This window comes from Acomys minous (assembly GCF_964271855.1).
Source record: "Acomys minous genome assembly, chromosome: 3".
Taxonomy (NCBI): Eukaryota; Metazoa; Chordata; class Mammalia; order Rodentia; family Muridae; genus Acomys; species Acomys minous.
In genome coordinates this window covers 18,451,558-18,469,421 of record NC_140485.1, presented here as the reverse complement: position 1 = coordinate 18,469,421, position 17,864 = coordinate 18,451,558, and the positions used below count along the sequence as shown (strand labels likewise).

Here is a 17,864-nt window from a genome sequence, read left to right as displayed (position 1 = left end):
CTTTGTCTCCTTAGATCCATAACTTTCAGCTGGTGATGTTTTGTGACCCATGTAGTTTAAGCAGGACCATCTGTGTGAACTGAAGGCACTGTCTCCCCTCTGTCTCTGTCAGTAGCAAACAGTTGAGTAGTAAAAGATAGGGACCCTAAGCCTTCCTCCAGCCTTGCCTGACTGTGATGGGCCCACTCTCTTTCAGAAGAGGTAGCAGATCCCCGAAAACTGGAGTCAGACAAGGTTGTGAGCCACCACGTGGTGCTGGGAACAGAATGTAGGTCCCTGCAAAGGCAGGAAGTGTTCTTAACCCCTGGGTGCCCTGAAGGGCCCCTTTCCTCGCCCCCTCCCTCCCTCCCTCCTTCCTTCCCTCCCTCCCTCCTTCCCTCCCTCCCATTCTTCAGACGGGATCTCTTAATGCAGCTCTGGCTGTCCTGGAACTTGATATGTAGACCAGGCTGGCCTCGAACCTAGAGATCCAGGCTCCTGGGTGTCCAGGAGTAGCTTATTTGCCTCATGTGCCAGAGGCCTGGGGTCTGATTCCTCAGCACAGGCACACAGTGGGACCGCATTTCTTTTTTTAAATAGAAGTGTTGGGAGAGACAACAAAGTATTTTGAGTGGTGATACGCAGCACCACTAGCGGCTGTGCCAAGCTGTCCTTCACCATCTTTTTTATTTCTGTGTCCTCTGGAAATCCTTCCTTCTGCGTGGATTATGAGGATGTGGCCACACTTGCCTACAACTGAATGAGAGCCTGGGTTCCGTTCCAAGCATGGGGTTGGGGGAGGGGTGGCAGATACAGTCACTTCAGCAGGTGGAGCCCCAGGTGGTAGTCAGTGGTTAGTACAGAGTGAGGTTCAAGCCGACTGGGCAACCCCAAGCCAACCTGTGTTCTATTTTAGGGGTCTTCTCTCCTAGGACAAAGGTTTATACAGGGCACACCTGTCTCACAATCCTATCTGGCCTCACCCTGTGATCACGTAGCTGTGATAGTAGACTTGGTCTGTGTCTCAACTGTCCACTCTAGTAGCCGCTGGGAAATGTGGCTGGCTGGGGACACTAGGAACTTAAAGTCAATTTGCCTTGTTTTCGTTTTATTTATTTAATTTTTAGTTTTTTGAGACAGGATTTCTCTGTGTTATCTTAGCAGTCCCAGGCTTGCTTTGTAGATCAGGCTGGCCTCAAACTCATGGCAACCCACCTGCCTCTGCCTCCCAAGTGCTGGGATTAAAGGCATGCGCCACCACACCCAGCCAATTTGGCTTGTTTTCGGGCAAGGTTTCTCTCTGTAGCCCACGCTGGCCTCACATGCTTAAGGGTTGGGAATACAAGCATTAACCGTGACACGCAGCTTTTATTCTAATTACCCAGGAACACAAGGTGACTGTTCTGAACAGTATGGCTTTGGCCAGTTCCCAACCCGGCTCTCCCCTTTTCGCTCAGAAGCTGAGGAGAGGCTGCACGTGCCAGCAGCCTGGAGGCCAGGTGAGACAAAGTAGACCTCAATAGGTAGGCGAGTGGGGGAAGCTGTGGGCCAGGTCCTCCTTCCAGAGTACCCATGGGAGCTCTGTGGGAGGAGGCCAGCCCCCACTCCTACCCCAGTGGCCGTCACAATGGCATTCAGGTCTGCGTCACAATGCCACTGGCAGTGGGAGGCTGGTCTCTTTGTCTGCAGACCTAGTTACAGGAACTCAGGCGTCAGCGGACCTTGTTCCCTGGGGAATGGAAAGGAGCTCAGCAGCTGAGCGGCCTCAAGATGGAGACTAGGAGGAAGCACAGCAGGTGTGGGGCTGGGCGAGCCTACCCAGCCCCCCAGCGCGCCGTCCCCAGGACCCAGATGTCCACCTCCGGGCAGCAGGGATTCTCCGTGACCACTGAGCAGCTGCTCATCTTCTCCCTCGCTATCTGGTTCTTCTATTTCTTCTACCTTCAGGACTGACTAAGCCTCCCTTCCACCTGCTCAGGTGGTGGCTGAGGTGTCAAAGCCTTGGCCCCGCAGGGCCGCTGAGCAGCTCTCGCCTGCTGACTTAGAGAATGAAGACCCAGCGCCTGCAGCCACTGTGGGCCTCTTGTCCCAGGCTGCCCGCTTTCTGTTCTCAGGAGGCGGCACATGTCTTCATCACGCCTCCAGCCTTGAGCCTCCACTGACCCCATCACCAGGCAAAGGACAGGGCCGCTCTGGAAGACTGCCAGGCCAAGGCAAGGTTGTAGCTGCGTCATCTCGGTCAGTGGGAATTGAGCTCTGCAGGGTTACTGGAAGCTGTTTTGTGACGGGCCCCAGGCCCAGACTTTTAATGAGAAATAAAATGCCTATGGCACCAAATAACACATTTCTTTTTATTGTGGTGTCTTTGAGACAAGTGTCTGCTGGGTAGCCTAGGCTGGCCTTGAACCCGTAGCAGTCCTGCTGTTTCCACTTAAAAGCTTACACTAAAGCTGGCTTTCATTTTTGTATCCTAGGGAAGAAAAAGAGCAGTTCCTTGGGGTTGGGGTCAGATCTTGAAGAGAAAAACTTACTCATATTACTGGTGTGGGTGTGGCTCCCCTGGATGCATGGTGGGTCTTGCCCACCCCAGGGGCTCCCAGATCTGGACCCTCCATAGAGCTGCAGGAGAGCGGCAGCTTGGGGGCTCTCAGGAGTCAGGGCAGGGACGGCTCCAGCACTCACATGGCGGTGTGAAGGCTCAGTAGGAGGTGGGCTGGCTACTCCAGAGACCGTGGCGGGTTATGGGTAGGTCTCACCCTGGACCACCCTCTGTAGTTGGACGGGCTAAGCACACAACTGAGAACTTAAGGGACGCTCTGGCAGAGTGAGGATATGAGGAGCCACCACGCCATGCAGGGCGGCCTGTTATGCAGACCCTCGTGTGTCATATAAAGACTGCAGCACAGTAGGCACTGGAGGTGTGTAGGGGGAAGGAGGTGACATGTCCCCTACTGGCCGCCTCTGTGGACACCCCCCCCCCCCGGGAACTCTGAAAGCAGATTCCCTGAGCCCTGGACAACCTGAAGACACAACATGTGGCTCAAGGGACTGTGATTTATCTCAAGACAAAGTAGACCAGGCTGAAGAATGGGGAAAGTGCGATGACCTGCACAAATATTCCTGTCATGGCTGGAAGCTCCCCTTAGGGTGAACAGAGCTGTGTGGAATCCTTTTCTTTGGGACTCCATAAGGTTTAGTTTTGAATGGGAAGAAACAAAAGTAGTCTAGGGAGCCAGTGAGGTGGGTCAGAAGGTCGAGGAGACTGCCACCCCGCTGACGACCCGAGTTTCTGTGAGCACATAGTTAGGAGTGAGCGGACTCCTGGAGGATGTGCTCTGACTTCCAAGGGCATACCATGGCACATGTGTGCCCACACATAGACAGAATGTGCTAAAAACACTGCCTATAAAAAGTATTTTGTGCAGCGGGCTACATATGGAACAGGAATCTCCTTCCTCAGAAGCAGCAGCAGGACAAACCACACATGTCTGGTCTGACAGAGGCTGCTTGCCCTGCTCCCTGGCACTGACACACCCACGCTGGAGAGATCTGAACCACTGCCTGACCAGTGGCAGCAACTGCATATGGCTGTCCTGTGTGCCAGAAGGAAGCCTTGGTCAATGTCAACTGTCACTTTATTAAGGCTCCAAGTGTCTGCAGGGGTGGGTACACAGGGCTAACTCACGTGCTTGAGAGCTGCGTGAGGTCCCAAGTCAGTGTGGTGACTCCACCCACAAAGCTCCATTGGAAGGTTGTCTGCAGACAACATGGGCATCGGGGTGCTTCTGAACAGTTGGGGCTGGCTCTGGTTGGGTATGGCAAGGCGGGCCAGGAGAACAGGATGTCTTCACCAGCCCAGCCTATGGCTTTATTATCCTGTTCTTGCCTAAGAAGGAACGGGGTGTCCCGACCCAGTCCCTGTAACACACAATGAGGTGCTCAAGCCCGGGAGAGAACAGGGGCACTGGGATCCTGTTCTTGCTTCCTCCACCTGCAGGTAGCCCCCCAAAATGGGGTTTCTCTGGTTGAGGCTGGCCACTCAAAAATGGACCCGCAGCACATCCTGGCTGGTGCCTGGCTGCTGGCAGGCTGTGCAGATGATGGGCTGGGAGCGCTGCTGCTCACTCAGGCAGGGTCGGCACAGGAGGTGGCCACAGGGCAGCTGGTACACAGGCTCCTTTGTGGAGTAGGAAGAAAATGCTCTCTTGCAGGAGGCACATTCTGGACCAGAAACGCTCCTGGGATGCTCTGAGGAATCAGAAAAACGAGGCAGGGTGAGGGGAGGTGGTTCCTTAGTGCATGCTTTGTCCCTGGAAGCTAGGAGCGGGGGACCTCCCTCCTACATCGCTCTCAGTCTTGGTGCTGTGTATGGCTGTTCAAGAACTGGCTTCTGAACACAGTCCACAGGACCAGGCCTGTCCCCTGCTCTCCCAAACAAAGCAACAGTCCCCAGGCAAAGCTAGAGGAAGGTACCAGCTCACCCTGACAAGAGAAAACTGCAAGGAGAGGCAGAAGCAGAACATGGCCCAAATGCCAGGCTCACAACAGTCGGGCTGGAGGGGAACCGCCAGAGGGCAGCTTCAGTGTGCAGCGGCCTTCTACCCCCATCCCTTTCTCAAAGTGGCTTTCGGCAAGCCCTCTCAGTACAAGACTCACTGCAAGCCTGCCTCAGGCCTCCAGACGAGAGCAGCTCTGCTCCCCCCACCCCTGTGGCTCTCCCCTGTGGTTTAAAGGAGCTGTTCTTCTTCCTCAACTCTAAAAAATACAGAGGCCAGGCTGGCCTGTTTTCAAAGCTCACTCCCCAATACTTGGGGACCCCAAGTTACCTTAAACCACTTTGCAAAAATTCCTTGTTTTTGTTTTTTTTCTTGGAGGGGAGTCCCCTGTGATTTTTTTTTCTTTTTGGGGGCGGGGACTCCCATGCCACAATATGCCTGTGGAGGTCAGAGAACAACTTTGTGGAGTCACCTTTGTATGGCTCTGGGGTGTGAACTTGTCACTAGGCTTGCCATGCAGGGGCTAGGAGGGTGGTCCTGACTTTCCGATCTTCTTGCCTCAGCCTCTTGTGAGCTTGAGACTACAGCTGTGAGCCACTACTCCTGGCTTGGAAATTCTTACCTCAAGCCCCTGGTTTCTTTTTTTTCTTCTCTTGAAAAATTTGGCTCGGTAATCTATCACTGTGCTTTTCTAGTTAAAAATGTTACCAAGAAAGGCAGAAGGTGACATTTGAAGCCTAAACCTTTAAACATGGACATAAAGTAGCCCAGCTGTCAGAAGAGAGTGGGGTTAGGAAACAGGAAAGGAGCATCGGTGTCCAGCAGAGAACTGTGCGGCCCACACAGGCAGGTGTGGTGGGCGCCTTTGTAATCCCAGCACTTGGGAGCCAGAAAGTTCAAGGCCAGGAAGAAAGCAGCCTGTGTCAAAACAATCAAAACAAAACCTGAAGCAGGCCACCAAGATGTGACCTGACAGCCTATGACCAGAGAGGGGGAGGAGGGCCCCTCGGTCATAGTCCTACAGGAGGGGAACAGGGTGAAAGTGGGAGGGAGGGAGGAACGGGAGGAGACTAGTGATGGGATAACAACTGAGTTGTAATCTGAAAAAAGAAAAGAAAAGAAAAGAAAAGAAAAGAAAAACCCTATAGCAAAGACTTCTAGGCTGGCGTCCACAGAGCAGCAGGGCTGACTGAAGGCCTGGCCAGCGATGAGCCCATTTCCATTTCCAGGCAGCCCAAAAAGGCTAGGCCCAGCCTCCTGCACAGGTACATGCTAGAACCCCAGAAGATTACCGGCGCTGGCGTCTGGCCTCCTGGAAGCACTGCTCCCTCTTGTGCCGAGCTGCTGGAGCTGCCCCTTGGTGAGCCGGGCAGTGAAGGAAGGCAAGGAGCCAAGGGTGGAAGTCAAGGCAATTTCCAAACTTTGCGACAGCTTCTGCTCATGGGACACTGGACCTGTTGAGAAATACATACATAGACAGTCATATCGAAGAAGGCCCAGTAAAAGGGAAAACAGCCACAGGTCCTTGGAGGACCAGAAAATGACCCTTCTAACTTCAGACATGTGGGTGTAATGTCTCCCAAGATGGTTATGGCAGAACAAGGGAGTCAGAGTTCTGGGGACCCTCACACTCCTCCCATCTCTAAGGCCTACAGAGAGCTCTGAGCTTTATCTTCTCCTGGAGTGTTGTGCAGGAGAGAGCCATCTAGAGGCTTCGGAGCAGAACTGCACCTACCTTTTCTTTCCTTCCCTTATTGATTTTGTGGTGCTGGGGATACAGCCCAGGCCTTGTGACTTCCGGACAGTGTACCACTCACTCGGCTACACCCCAAGCCCTGTGTTACATCCTGGAAGGCCTTCCTGCTGGCCAAGGAAATGATGAGACAAGCGGATACCAGCTCTGTACAGTTCCTACCACACTCTAGCCTCTGCCTCAGCTTATTTCCTCTTGTTTTGGTTTGGTTTTGAGACAAAGTTATCACTACGTAGCCCAGGTTGGCCTCGAACTCATGTTGATTCTTCAGCTTCTGCCTCTTGAATGTTGGAATTACAGGCTTTGGCTTTGCTACCAAAAAAAGCTCAAGTGCCAGGGAAGTGGCCCTGTCAGTAAACACCTCCATCAAGAGCACGAGGACCTGCGTTTGATTCCCCTGGGATCCGTGGCAGATCCAGGATGGTGGAACACACTATGATCCCAGTTCTCAGGAGGCAGGGAAAAGCAGACACCTTGAGCTTGCTGGTCATGCAGGCCCGGCAACCCAAATTCAATCCCTGGAACCCAGAGAGGAAGAGAGTAACTATCCCTGAAAGCTAGCCTCTCAGCTCCACACAGGTACATGGCACATGAGTGTACACACACACACACACACACACACACACACACACACACTATAATAATAATATCATTATTATTTAATAACTTTTAAAAAGTAGAGAGTCATTGAGAAAAGATTATAAGCAATCCAACTGGGCTAAGTGAGGAGTGTGTGTTTCACTCTCTAGGGTGGCACACGCCTGTGAACCTAGTACTTGGACGGTAGAGGTAGGAGAGTAAGTTCAAAGTCATCCCAGCAACACAGAGTTCCAGGGCAGCCTAGGCTACATAAGAAACAACAACAACAGAAGTCCTCTTTAAATCTCTTAACTTAGAGAAGGGAGTGGTGCTGCACGTCATTAGTCCCAGTACTCACGAGGCAGGTGGATCTCCAAATTGGAGGCTAGCCTGGTCTACAGAACAATTTCAGGACAGCCAGGGCTACACAAGAAAACCCTGTCTCAAGGTCAAATCAAAACCTACCAACCAACCAACCAACCAACCAAACACACCTTGTCAATATTAAAAGGTCACATGGTTCATCACACATTTCCAAAGCCAGCCAGGGGTCTGCTTTGCTCAGGTGGTAGTAGAATGCTGCAAAGGGCGGGGAAAGCTAGACCGTGCAAATCTTACACTCAGCAACAACACAGCTTGCTCTCCTATTCGCCCGCCACACTTTCTTCCTCAGAGGCAGGCCTCCCGCCTCAGACCTGTCCACTTTCCTGTGCACTGAGGCACCTCACAGGGGAGACAGCAGAACCACAATGCTCTTCCAGCACTCTCCTCTGCGAAGACTAGACATAGTGTCACAAAGGCATGTAGACACACGACATACTGAAGGTTCCAGAAAAGAAGGCATGGTCTGCTCTAAGGGGTCTACTCTTTCTCCTCCCAGCAGGTCTGAATAGAGGATTCGAGACAGGAAGAGCACTGATCTGACAAGAAAGCACGAAGGGAACACAAAGCACAAGCTCACGGGATGACAGCACAGAACATGGTGACAGGGCTCAGGAACAGTCAGGTGTGGGGGCCTGACTGGAGGACCAACAGTTCAACACCAGTCAGGACTACACAGGGAGCTTTAGCCTGAGCTACAAAATGAAACCCTCTTTCTCTATAAATAAACAAACAACATTTTAAGAAAGAAAAAGCCCAATATGGTGGTGCACGCCTTTAATCCCAGTAGGCAGGCAGATCACTGTGAGTTAAAGGCCAGCCTGGTCTACAAAGAGTTCCAGATAGCCAAGGCTATTACACAGAGAAACCCTGTCTCAAAAAGAAAAAATAGGGCTGGAGAGTTGGCTCAGAGGTTAAGAGCACTGACTGCTCTTCCAAAGGTCATGAGTTCAATTCGCAGCAACCGCATAGTGGCTCACAACCATCTGTAATGAGATCTGGTGCCCTCTTCTGGCTTGCAGGAAGAATACTGTATACATTAAAAATAAATAAATAAGAAAATAAAAGAAAGAAAGAAGAGGGAGATGGGCTGGAGAGATGGCTCAGAAGTTAACACCACTGGCTGCTCTTCCAGAGGACCTGAGTTCAATTCCCAGAAACCACATGGTGGCTCACAACTATGAGTATTGCAAACCAATGCCCTCTTCTGGCATGCATGAAAACAGCATACTGATATACATAATAGAAATAATAAATAGATAAATGAAAAAAGAAACCTCAGAATAATAAAAGAACACACACAACCCTGTGGGGCTTCCAGTGACAAGCCCTACCGCAAACAAGAAGAGACATGGCCCCAGACTCATAAAGCCAAGCTCGTAAAGCATAAAGGCAAGGACAGCGGCACCATGTCAGCAGGAAGAGCAGGGGTGACAGCCACGGACACAGAAGGGAGAGTTACCTGCGGAACAGTCCATGTCTGTTGGGCTGGGCTCGCTGGGGGCTTTCATCTTCTTGGCAGTCGGCTCTGAGGTAGTGGGCGAGAGCAGAGGGCTTGTGGCCGCGGAGGAAGCGGGCATGCCAGGGCTGCTGTTGGAGCTGTGCTCAGCCTGCTCCGGCTTCCTTTTCCTTGAGGGCAGGGTAATGACAGAAGGGGTCACTGATGATGTAATCTGTGCTCTCCCAAGCAGGTGGCAGCCAGAAACAGAGTGCTGGAGTAGGAAGCGGTCGATCCGGGCCTTCAGGGAAGGATGGGGTAGGGGCTGGGCCTGGGGAGTAAAGGCCAGCCCTGTGAAAGGGTCGCTGGGCACGCGGCCCCAAGCAGCTTCGCTGAGGTTGCATTTCTCCAGAGTGCTCTGGTCAATGACCTTGCCTGAGGGCAGCAGCATGGGGCACGGCATGATCTCCAGGGTGATGGGGTCTAGGAACTCCTCTGGCACATCATGAACCACCTCAGACATCTCCTGTACGGTGCAGGGAGCCTGCTGGCCCTCAGACTGACCCCCGGCGTCACAGTCACTCTCCATGGGCGAGGCTGGGGTGTGCAGACCCAAGTTCTGAGGCAGGCTTTCTGATGCTATCAACAAGACTCGATTAATCACCTCCTGAGAGCAGGTCTTGGCTGGCTGACCCCACACCTCTAAACGTTTGATGCTAGAGACGCCATTGCCTGTCACGTGGGTGATGCCGATCTTGAGGTGGGCCACATGGCTAAGGGAAAGAGCCCCTTTATTCCAGAGTTCCTGGGCTACCACAGCAGGAGAGAGGAGTGCGACTTCCATTGGGCTAAAAGGTGGCCTGGCCTTGAAGCCCCTGTGGGTGAACACCACATGGTTCTGATTTTTCAGTAAGACTTTGCCTACCAAAGTGAAGGCCTCCTTGTCTGGGACCGACGGCTCCACCAGGCCTGTAGTCCAGCACTCCTGTGAATCCTGAGAGACTCTGCTAGATAAGGCAGACGTGTACAGTTCCAGGCCAGTGACATTCTGACCTCCCCCAGCTGTGAGATCTATGTTAATCCTACAGAGTTCCACATTAAAGGGAAAGGAAACTGTCACATAGACTGGAGGTCTAATGAAATACTCTGTCCTAAAGCCATGGCTTCTCTTTATGAGGTCCTCAGAGATGAGATTTTCTACTTCGTAACCATCAGCTGACACCTAGGTTTAAGGACAAACAGGAGACACACTGATCCAAATGAAGACAAGTGCCTTTCAAAAACTTGTCACTTACAAAAATACTTTTTAAAAAAGATTTATTTATTTTATGTATATGAGTGCTCTATCTGCATGTACACCTGCAGGCCAGAAGAGGGCACCAGATCACATTATAGATGGTTGTGAGCCACCATGTGGTTGCTGGGAATTGAACTCAGGACCTCTGGAAGAACAGCTAGTGCTCTTAACTGCTAAGCAATCGGTCCAGCCCTCAAAATACTTTTTAAATTTAATTTAATTTTATTTATTTTTAATGTTTTTTGAGACAGGGTTTCTCTGTGTAGCCTTGGCTGTCCTGGACTCACTTTTGTAGACCAGGCTGGCCTCAAACTCACAGTGATCCGCCTGCCTCCGCCTCATGAGTGCTGGGATTAAAGGCGCGTGCTACCACACCCAGAAAAATACTTTTTTAATATTAATGTTTATTTTTATGTATGTGGGTGTTTTGCCTGTTTGAACGGTTGTGTGACACATGCATGCAGTGCCCATAGAGACCAGAAGAGGGCATCAGATCCCCTGGAACTGAAGTCCCAGATAGTTGTGAGCCACCATGTGGGGAACTAGAAATTGCCATCTGGGTCCTCTGGAAGAATAGCCACTGCTCTTAACCACCAAGTCATCTTTCCAACTCCGCAAAAGTTGATTTTAAGGAAGACTTTATATCTGTTAAACTGAATTATCTCAAGTTCTTGGAGGCACTCAGTATCATGGCAAAGGCTGAAGGGAAATGCCCCCAAGCATGATCAATTATTAAAAATATGAGAATAAGAATAAGCCAGGTACTGTGGTACATATCTGTATCCTAGCACTTGGAAGGTAAAGCAGGATGATTGGAATTCAACATCTTCTTTTCTCTCTTTCTGTCTTCGGATTTTTGAGACAGGGTTTCTCTGTGTAGTCCTGGCTGTCCTGTAATTCACTACATAGGCCAGGCTGCTGCCTGGCTCTGCCTTGCTAATGCTGGGATTAAAGGTGTGGGCTGAAGGCCATCCTATGCTTCATAGCAAACCAGAGGACAGTCGGGACTATGTGAGAGCCTTGTCTCAAACAAGCAAAGCAAAACAAAAGCAACAGTACATAATACTGTGTGCGGTGGTTCAACAAATCCCCACACTTGAGACTGAGGAAGAAGGGTCACTTCAAGGTCATCCGTGGCTATATAGTGGCATACAGGCCAGCCTGAACTGCATGAGACTGCTTTAAAGAAACAAAAACAAGGGCTGGAGAGATGGCTCAGAGGTTAAGAGCACTGGATGCTCCTCCAAAGGCACTGAGTTCAAGCCCCAGCAACCACAGTGGCTCACAGCCATCTACAATGAGAGCTAGTGACCTCTTCTGGCCTACAGGGGTATATGCAGGCAGAGCAATGTATACATAATAGTAAGTAAATAAATCTTAAAAACAAAAACAAAAACAGCTGGGCATGGTGGCACATGGCTTTAATCCCAGCACTTGGGAGGCAGAGGCAGGTGGATCTCTGAGTTCGAGACCAGCCTGGTATACGAAGCGAGTCCAGGACAGCCAGGGCTACACAGAGAAACCCTGTCTCAAAAAAAAACAAAAACAAAAACAAAAAATGAAAAGCAAGGTCTGGAGAAGCATCTCAGTGGACTCGCAGCACCTGGCTGGCCTTGAACTCATGGCAATTGTTCTGACTTTTTGCTTCCTGCCTGCTAAAATTAAAGGCATGCACCACAACACCTGGCAAATGAATCTTAAAAACTAAACAAAAAGCAAGTCAAGAACAACAAAACCATGAGAGGAAAGAGGAAGGGAAGGAGGGAGGGAGAGAAAGAAGACAGCGATGAATTCTACTCTGCTATGACAGGTGACACTGACTGGCAGTGAAGAAAGGGCACAATTAAGTCTACTTTTCACAAAATGAGTCCCGGAGCCAGAGTGCTCAGGGTTCCCAGTGACTGGCTAAATGCTGTCTGGTGGGATTTAAGCGTGCCGAACAGTAAGGCCACATGCACGACCCAGGAAATGGCAGAAGCACAAAGGGTAGATTGAATGTGCGTGTGTGTGTACTTGTTTGGTTTACCTTGTTGCAGTGAATTCTTGGTCTGAACTGTGGGAGACAAAGATTTATTACCATCTTTGTGGTTGAAAGAATAGCTTCCAAGCATCAGAAACAGCCTTTAAAAAAGAGTGAAACTTAGTATTAGTCAGACACATTAAAATTCAGCTCTGAACTTTGAGGATTTGAATGGAAGAGAGGAGCAAATAGGGCAGGAGCAGAACTTCCGGTACATTCTCCCAGTCCACACACACCACTTGCCTGTACCCACTGATACTGGGAGACTACTCACTGGAAGGAAGGCTGGGGAGGTGAGAGCACTGGCTGCTCTTCCAGAGGTCCTGAGTTCAATTCCCAGCAACCACGTGGTAGCTCACAACCATCTATAATGAGGTCTGGTGCCCTCTTCTGGTGTGCAGGCAGAACACTATATACATAATAAATAAGTCTTTAAATAAAAAAAAGAACTTGAGGGCGCTATCATGGCATGGAATCACAAGCACAGCATTTATGGCCATTTACTTAAGTAGACCTGATTTCCTCTTTTACTTTTTTTAATTAAAAATTTGTTACTGGGTATGTATGCATATGATGTGTGTGTGAGGCGGCATGTGCCACAGCACACGTGGCAGTTGGAGGACAGCTGCGGATAGCTGGTTTTCTCCGCTCACCTCTCCATGGGTTCTAGGCATTTAACTGAGGCCACGAGGCTTGGAGTGCAGGTGCCTCTACTCTCTGAGTTATCTCACTGATCCCGCAGATTCCGACATTTTAAAAACTTACGGTGCGTGTGCACATGTGGCTCACGTGTGCCACAGTGTGTGAGAGCCTCAGAGGACAATGTGGCAGGAGTGCTATGGGAGCCCTGAGGTCATCAGGCTTTCACAACAAGTACCTTTACTGGCCACGCCACCTCTCCTACCCAAAGTGCTTAATAAACTAAAATTAGGGTGGCTTCTAAAAGAAGGCTCAGAAGTTAAGAGCACTGGCTGTTCTTCCAGAGGACCCGGGTTCCATTCCTAGCACCTACATGATGGCTCACAGCCACCTGTAACTCAGACCAAGGGGCTCTGATGCCGTCTTCTGGCCTCTTTGAGCACCAGGCATGCATGTGGTACAAAGGCATACCATGCAGGCAAGGAAACCGCCACTGCCCCCCCCCCCCCACATTAATGTATGATCTACAAATGTGGAAGTCTTTTTTGGTTTGGTTTGGTTTGTGTTTTTGAGATAAGGTCTCTAGCAGCCCAGGCCGTGAGCTTCTGATCCTCTTACCTGTAGTCTCCAAGAGGTATGTGCCACCACACCCAGTTTATGTGGTAATGACGATCGAATCAGGGCCTTCCTGTCACAGTCTCAATCAGTTCACAAAGCTGCTCCAACTTGAGCAACGGTGGCCAACTGCACGAGCACATTACTGAAGCCTCTCAGCCCAGGACAGACACATCCACTGCCTCTCTCCACAGCACTTACTGAGTCGGGAGGAAGATAACAGAGGCTGTTCAGGCCGTCCACATTAAAGTATCTTCATTGTCAACCTCAATGTCACCTCTTGTTTTCTTTCTGGTATCTTTGGGGACTGTGGCAGCTCATACCCCATGCTACCGCCTGACAGATTTCTCAGGAGGTCGATGGGATCCTCTCCTGTAGCAAAACAAATGTTAACACACTGACACAGTGTTGGGGATGGGGTGTAACTCAGAGCTAGAGCATTTGCCTAGCTAGCATGCATGAGGCTCTGGGCTCAATACCAAGCACCACAAATAGCCTTAAATATATATATATAACTTAAGGCTTGGTTGTAAATACAGCTCAGTGGTAGAGATTGACTAGCACTTGTTAGACTCTAGGTCCAATGCCCAGCAACAGGAAATTTAAACAATATAATTTAGTTGCTATATATAGTGGCTTGAGTGAGAACGGCCCCCACAGGCTCCTGTGTTTGAATGGTTGGTCCCCAGTTACTGGGACTGTTTAGGAAAGATGAAGAGGTGTGGCCTTGTTGGAGGAGGCGTTGTCACTGAAGGAAGTGTCAAAAGCTCACACTAGGCCCAGTCTGTTGGTCTCTGTGTCTCTGCCTGAAACTAGCACATCAGATGTGAGCTCTCAGCTGCTTCTCCAGTACCAAGGCTGCCTGCCTGCCTGCCTGCCACCATGCTCCCTGCCACGGTCACCATAGACTAACACCCTGAAACGGTAAGCAAGCCCCCAAATTAAGTGCTTTTTTTCTGAGCTGCTTTGGCCATGGTCTCTTCCCCTGCAATAAAACAGTAACTAAAACGCTATATTAGTCTGGAGAAAAGGGTTTGTTTGGCTTACACTTTCACATCTCAGTCAGAGCAGAAACTGAGCAGCAACCTGGAGGAGGAACTGAAGCAGAGACCGGGGCAGAATGCAGCTTCCTGGCTTTCTCGTCACAGCTTACTAAGCTTGCTTTTCTTTCCTATGCCCTAAGACCACCCGCCCAGGGCTGGCACTGACCAGTGAGCCACAACCTCCCACATCAATCATTAATCAAGCAAATGACCCACAGACTTGCCTGGTGGGCGCTTTGTTTGTTTGATTGATTGATTGATTGAGACAAGGTTTCTCTGTGTAGCCTTGGCTATCCTGGAACTCATTGTGTAGATCTGGCTGGCCTATAACTCACAGTCATCCGTCTGCCTTTGCTTTCACAGTGCTGAGATTAACGGTGTGCACTACCACAACTAGCTAGATTTTTTTTTTTAATCTGGTGCCCATGAAAACCAGAAGGGTATGTCAGATCCCCTGAGACTGGAGCTGCCATGTAGTGGGTCCTCTGGAAGAGTAGCTGGTACTCCTAACTACTGGGCCATCTCTCCAGTCCTCAACTTTTTTTCAACTGAGGTTCTCCTCTCTTCCCAGATGTCTCTAGCTTGTGTGACGTTCACCAAAAACTAACCAGCACAGTAGGGCACAAGGTGGGACAACATGTTAGCTAACAACCACAGCATTTCTGAGATACTTCTTTTCTCAAGCTGACTCTCTGGGTGGTGTACTGGCCTATGCCCAGCCCAGCCCAGCCACGCCCAGCCCAGCCACGCCCAGCCCAGCCCAGCCCAGCCCAGCCCAGCCCAGCCCAGCCCAGCCCAGCCCAGCCCAGCCACGCCCAGCCCAGCCCAGCCCAGCCCAGCCCAGCCCAGCCCAGCCCAGCCACTATCACCACCAAGCTCCTTGCCATACAGCACAGAAGCATGCACTTAGCTGTTCTGCAACGCTGTGTAGAAACCAGTTTGTAGTGAGGGATGCAGTGCTCTTAAGTTGTTAAAATGATCATTCTCTACTCTGCCTGGTATGCTCTTTTTCAGACCATGAGAAATTCCTCCTTTGTTCTCTATATTAAAATAATTGTTTCTCCAAGCAATTCAGTGTCATTAAGGTACAACCAGGATCCTCTACTTCAGCTGCCAAAAACAGGGACAAACCAGGTATGGTGGTGGGTGGTGGTCCAGGTAGTTTCCCTCTCTCTCTCTCTCTTTGACACAGGGTTTTTCCTGTAGTCCTGGTTAGCCTCTTGATCCACCTGCCTCAGCCTCCCAGTGGGAATAAAGGTGTGTGCCACCGCCCAGCTACTTAGGTTTTCCAAGACAGGGTTTCTCTGCATAACAACCCTGGCTGGCCTGGAACTCACTTTGCAGACCAGGCTGGCCTTGAATTCACAAAGATCCTCCTCCTGCCTCTGTCTCCTGAATACTGAGATTAAAGGTGTGTGCCATCACACCAGCTTTGGCCCAGAACTAGAGGCAGAGGCAAGCAGATCTCTGAGTTCTAAGACAGCAAGGGCTATATAAACAGACCAGAAAGAAAAAGAAAAAAAGAGCAGTAATAAAATCTGTAGCCTAGCACTTAAAATTATCTTTGTCTAAAATATTTGACACAGAGTACAAGGTTGCTGTGAAATCAAACAGGATGGGTAAAGTATAGTTCAATAGTAAATCATCTCCTTTTGGTAGATATCCAACTGGTCAGCAGCCTTCTACTCTTGAGGCTAGCCTCCAGGTCACTGCGCTACAAAGGTATACCCGACTCCTGACTCTCTTGCTTTCACTTCCCAAATGCTAGAAACATATATGGGTGCTGTCACACTAGTCCAGACACACAGTCTTTTCTTTTCTTTTCTTTTTTGACAGGGTTTCTCTGGACTGGCTTTGTAGACCAGGCTGGCCTCGAACTCACAGAGATCCGCCTGCCTCTGCCTCCCTGAGTGCTGGGATCACAGGCATGGGTCACGAGCCTGGCTTGCCCTTCAGTCTTATTTTAGTTTACATTTTTAATTTTGAGTCTACATGTTTTAAAGTTTCAGCTAATAATAAATTGGATTTGGGGGGTGGTTGTCCTGGACTCACTTTGTAGACCAGGCTGTCTTTGAACTCACAGCAATCCCCCTGCCTCTGCCTCTGGCGTGCTCGGATTAAAGGCAAGTGCCACCACGCCCAGCTCCATAAATTGGATCTTAACTCTTAATTTTTGTTGTTGTTTAAAGCAGGTTGGCAAGTACCCTAAACTGGCCTTGAACTTACTAGGTAGGCAGGGTTAGCCCAGAATTCCTGATCCTCCAGTCTCTACCTCCCCAGCGCTGGGGTTACCGGCATGTACCATCAGGTAGTGCACTGGTGGCACACACTTTTAATCCCAGGACTTGGGAGGCAGAAGCAGGCAAAGCTGTTATTTGAGGCCAGCCTGGTCTACAGAGAGAGTTCCGGGACAGCCAAGGCTACACACAGAAACTCTGTCTCAAAACTAAAAACTAAAAAAAAAAAAAAAAAGACATGTACCATCATGCTGACTTTAATAATTTGAGCCAGTTAATCTACATATAGAAAAATGCATAAACATCAATAAATATTTAAATATATAAACACTTCAGGGTCTTTATATGTGATCAGCTTGTTTGTTTTTATTTTTCTTGACAGGGTCTCTCTGTGGTAGCCTTGGCTGTCCTGGACTCGCTTTGTAGACCAGGCTGGCCTCAAACTCACAGTGATCCTCCTGCCTCTGCCTCCTGAGTGCTGGAATCACAGGTGTGAGCTACCATGCCCAGCTTATGTAATCAGTTTGTATTTTTGGATATTTTATTTTATTGTAGTAGGAGTTGAGCTTCATGCACTCTAGGTATTCTATTACTGATTGATATCTTTCGGGCCTGAACTCACTGATTTTTAATAAATGTTGGGTTGGTTTTCTTCTTGGTTTTTCTTCTTCTTCTTCTTCTTCTTGTTTTGTTTTTTGTTTTGAGATAGGGTTTTTCTGTGTTATCTTGGCTGTCCTGAACTTGCTTTGTAGCCCAGGCTGGCCTCGAATTTACAGCGATCCATCTGCCTCTGCCTGCTAACTGCTGGGCGCCACTGCCCGGCCCTCTTCTTGGGGTTTTATAGTATCAGTAACAGTGATCTCTGAAGCGACAGTTCTTACTTTCGTCTCTCATCTTACTGCATTAGCTAGGACTTTCAGGATTCTGTAAGTGCTTCTCTCCTAATTTATTCTCATCAGAAAATGCCTCTTTAGAAGAAATGAAAAACAAACAAACAAATAACTCAGTGGTAAAAGCACTTTCTGCCAAGCCTAACAACCTGAGTTCCAGCTCCAGAACCCACAATGAGAGAGAATCTCAATCCTCCCCCCCCCACACACACACACCTCTATAACACTGGTGGTCCTAGAACTCACTCTGTAGACCAGGGTGGTCAGCAAAGATCAGCTTGCTTCTGCATCTTGAGTGCTGGGATTAGAGGGGTATGCCATCATACCTAGCATTGCATTTTTATTGTTGGGCTGCAGAGATGGCTCAGTGGTTAAGAGCACTGGCTGCTCTTCTAGAGACCGAGCCAATGCCCAGCAACCACATAGTGGCTCACAACCATCTACACTAGGATCTGATAGCCTCTTCTGGCGTGCAGGTGTTAATGCAGATAGAACAT

The 17,864-nt window shown here is 49.7% G+C and overlaps 1 protein-coding gene across 3 annotated transcripts in view; it reads right to left on the bottom strand.

Moving 5' to 3' along the window:
* Nucleotides 1-3,596: 3,596 nt before the first annotated feature.
* Nucleotides 3,597-17,864, bottom strand: part of UBOX5 (U-box domain containing 5) — a 37,540-nt gene continuing 23,272 nt past the window's right edge. For 2 of the 3 annotated variants that reach the window (XM_084774235.1, XM_084774236.1), the window contains exons 2-6: nucleotides 13,201-13,569; nucleotides 11,950-12,044; nucleotides 8,651-9,848; nucleotides 5,768-5,929; nucleotides 3,597-4,227 (exon numbers count right to left, since the gene is read on the bottom strand). In XM_084774235.1, coding sequence (XP_084630361.1) covers nucleotides 4,019-4,227; nucleotides 5,768-5,929; nucleotides 8,651-9,848; nucleotides 11,950-12,003 — 1,623 coding nt within the window. In that variant the 5' untranslated portion in view covers nucleotides 12,004-12,044; nucleotides 13,201-13,569 and the 3' untranslated portion in view covers nucleotides 3,597-4,018. The remainder of the gene's footprint in view (nucleotides 4,228-5,767; nucleotides 5,930-8,650; nucleotides 9,849-11,949; nucleotides 12,045-13,200; nucleotides 13,570-17,864) is intronic. The other variant, XM_084774237.1, reaches the window with a different exon arrangement.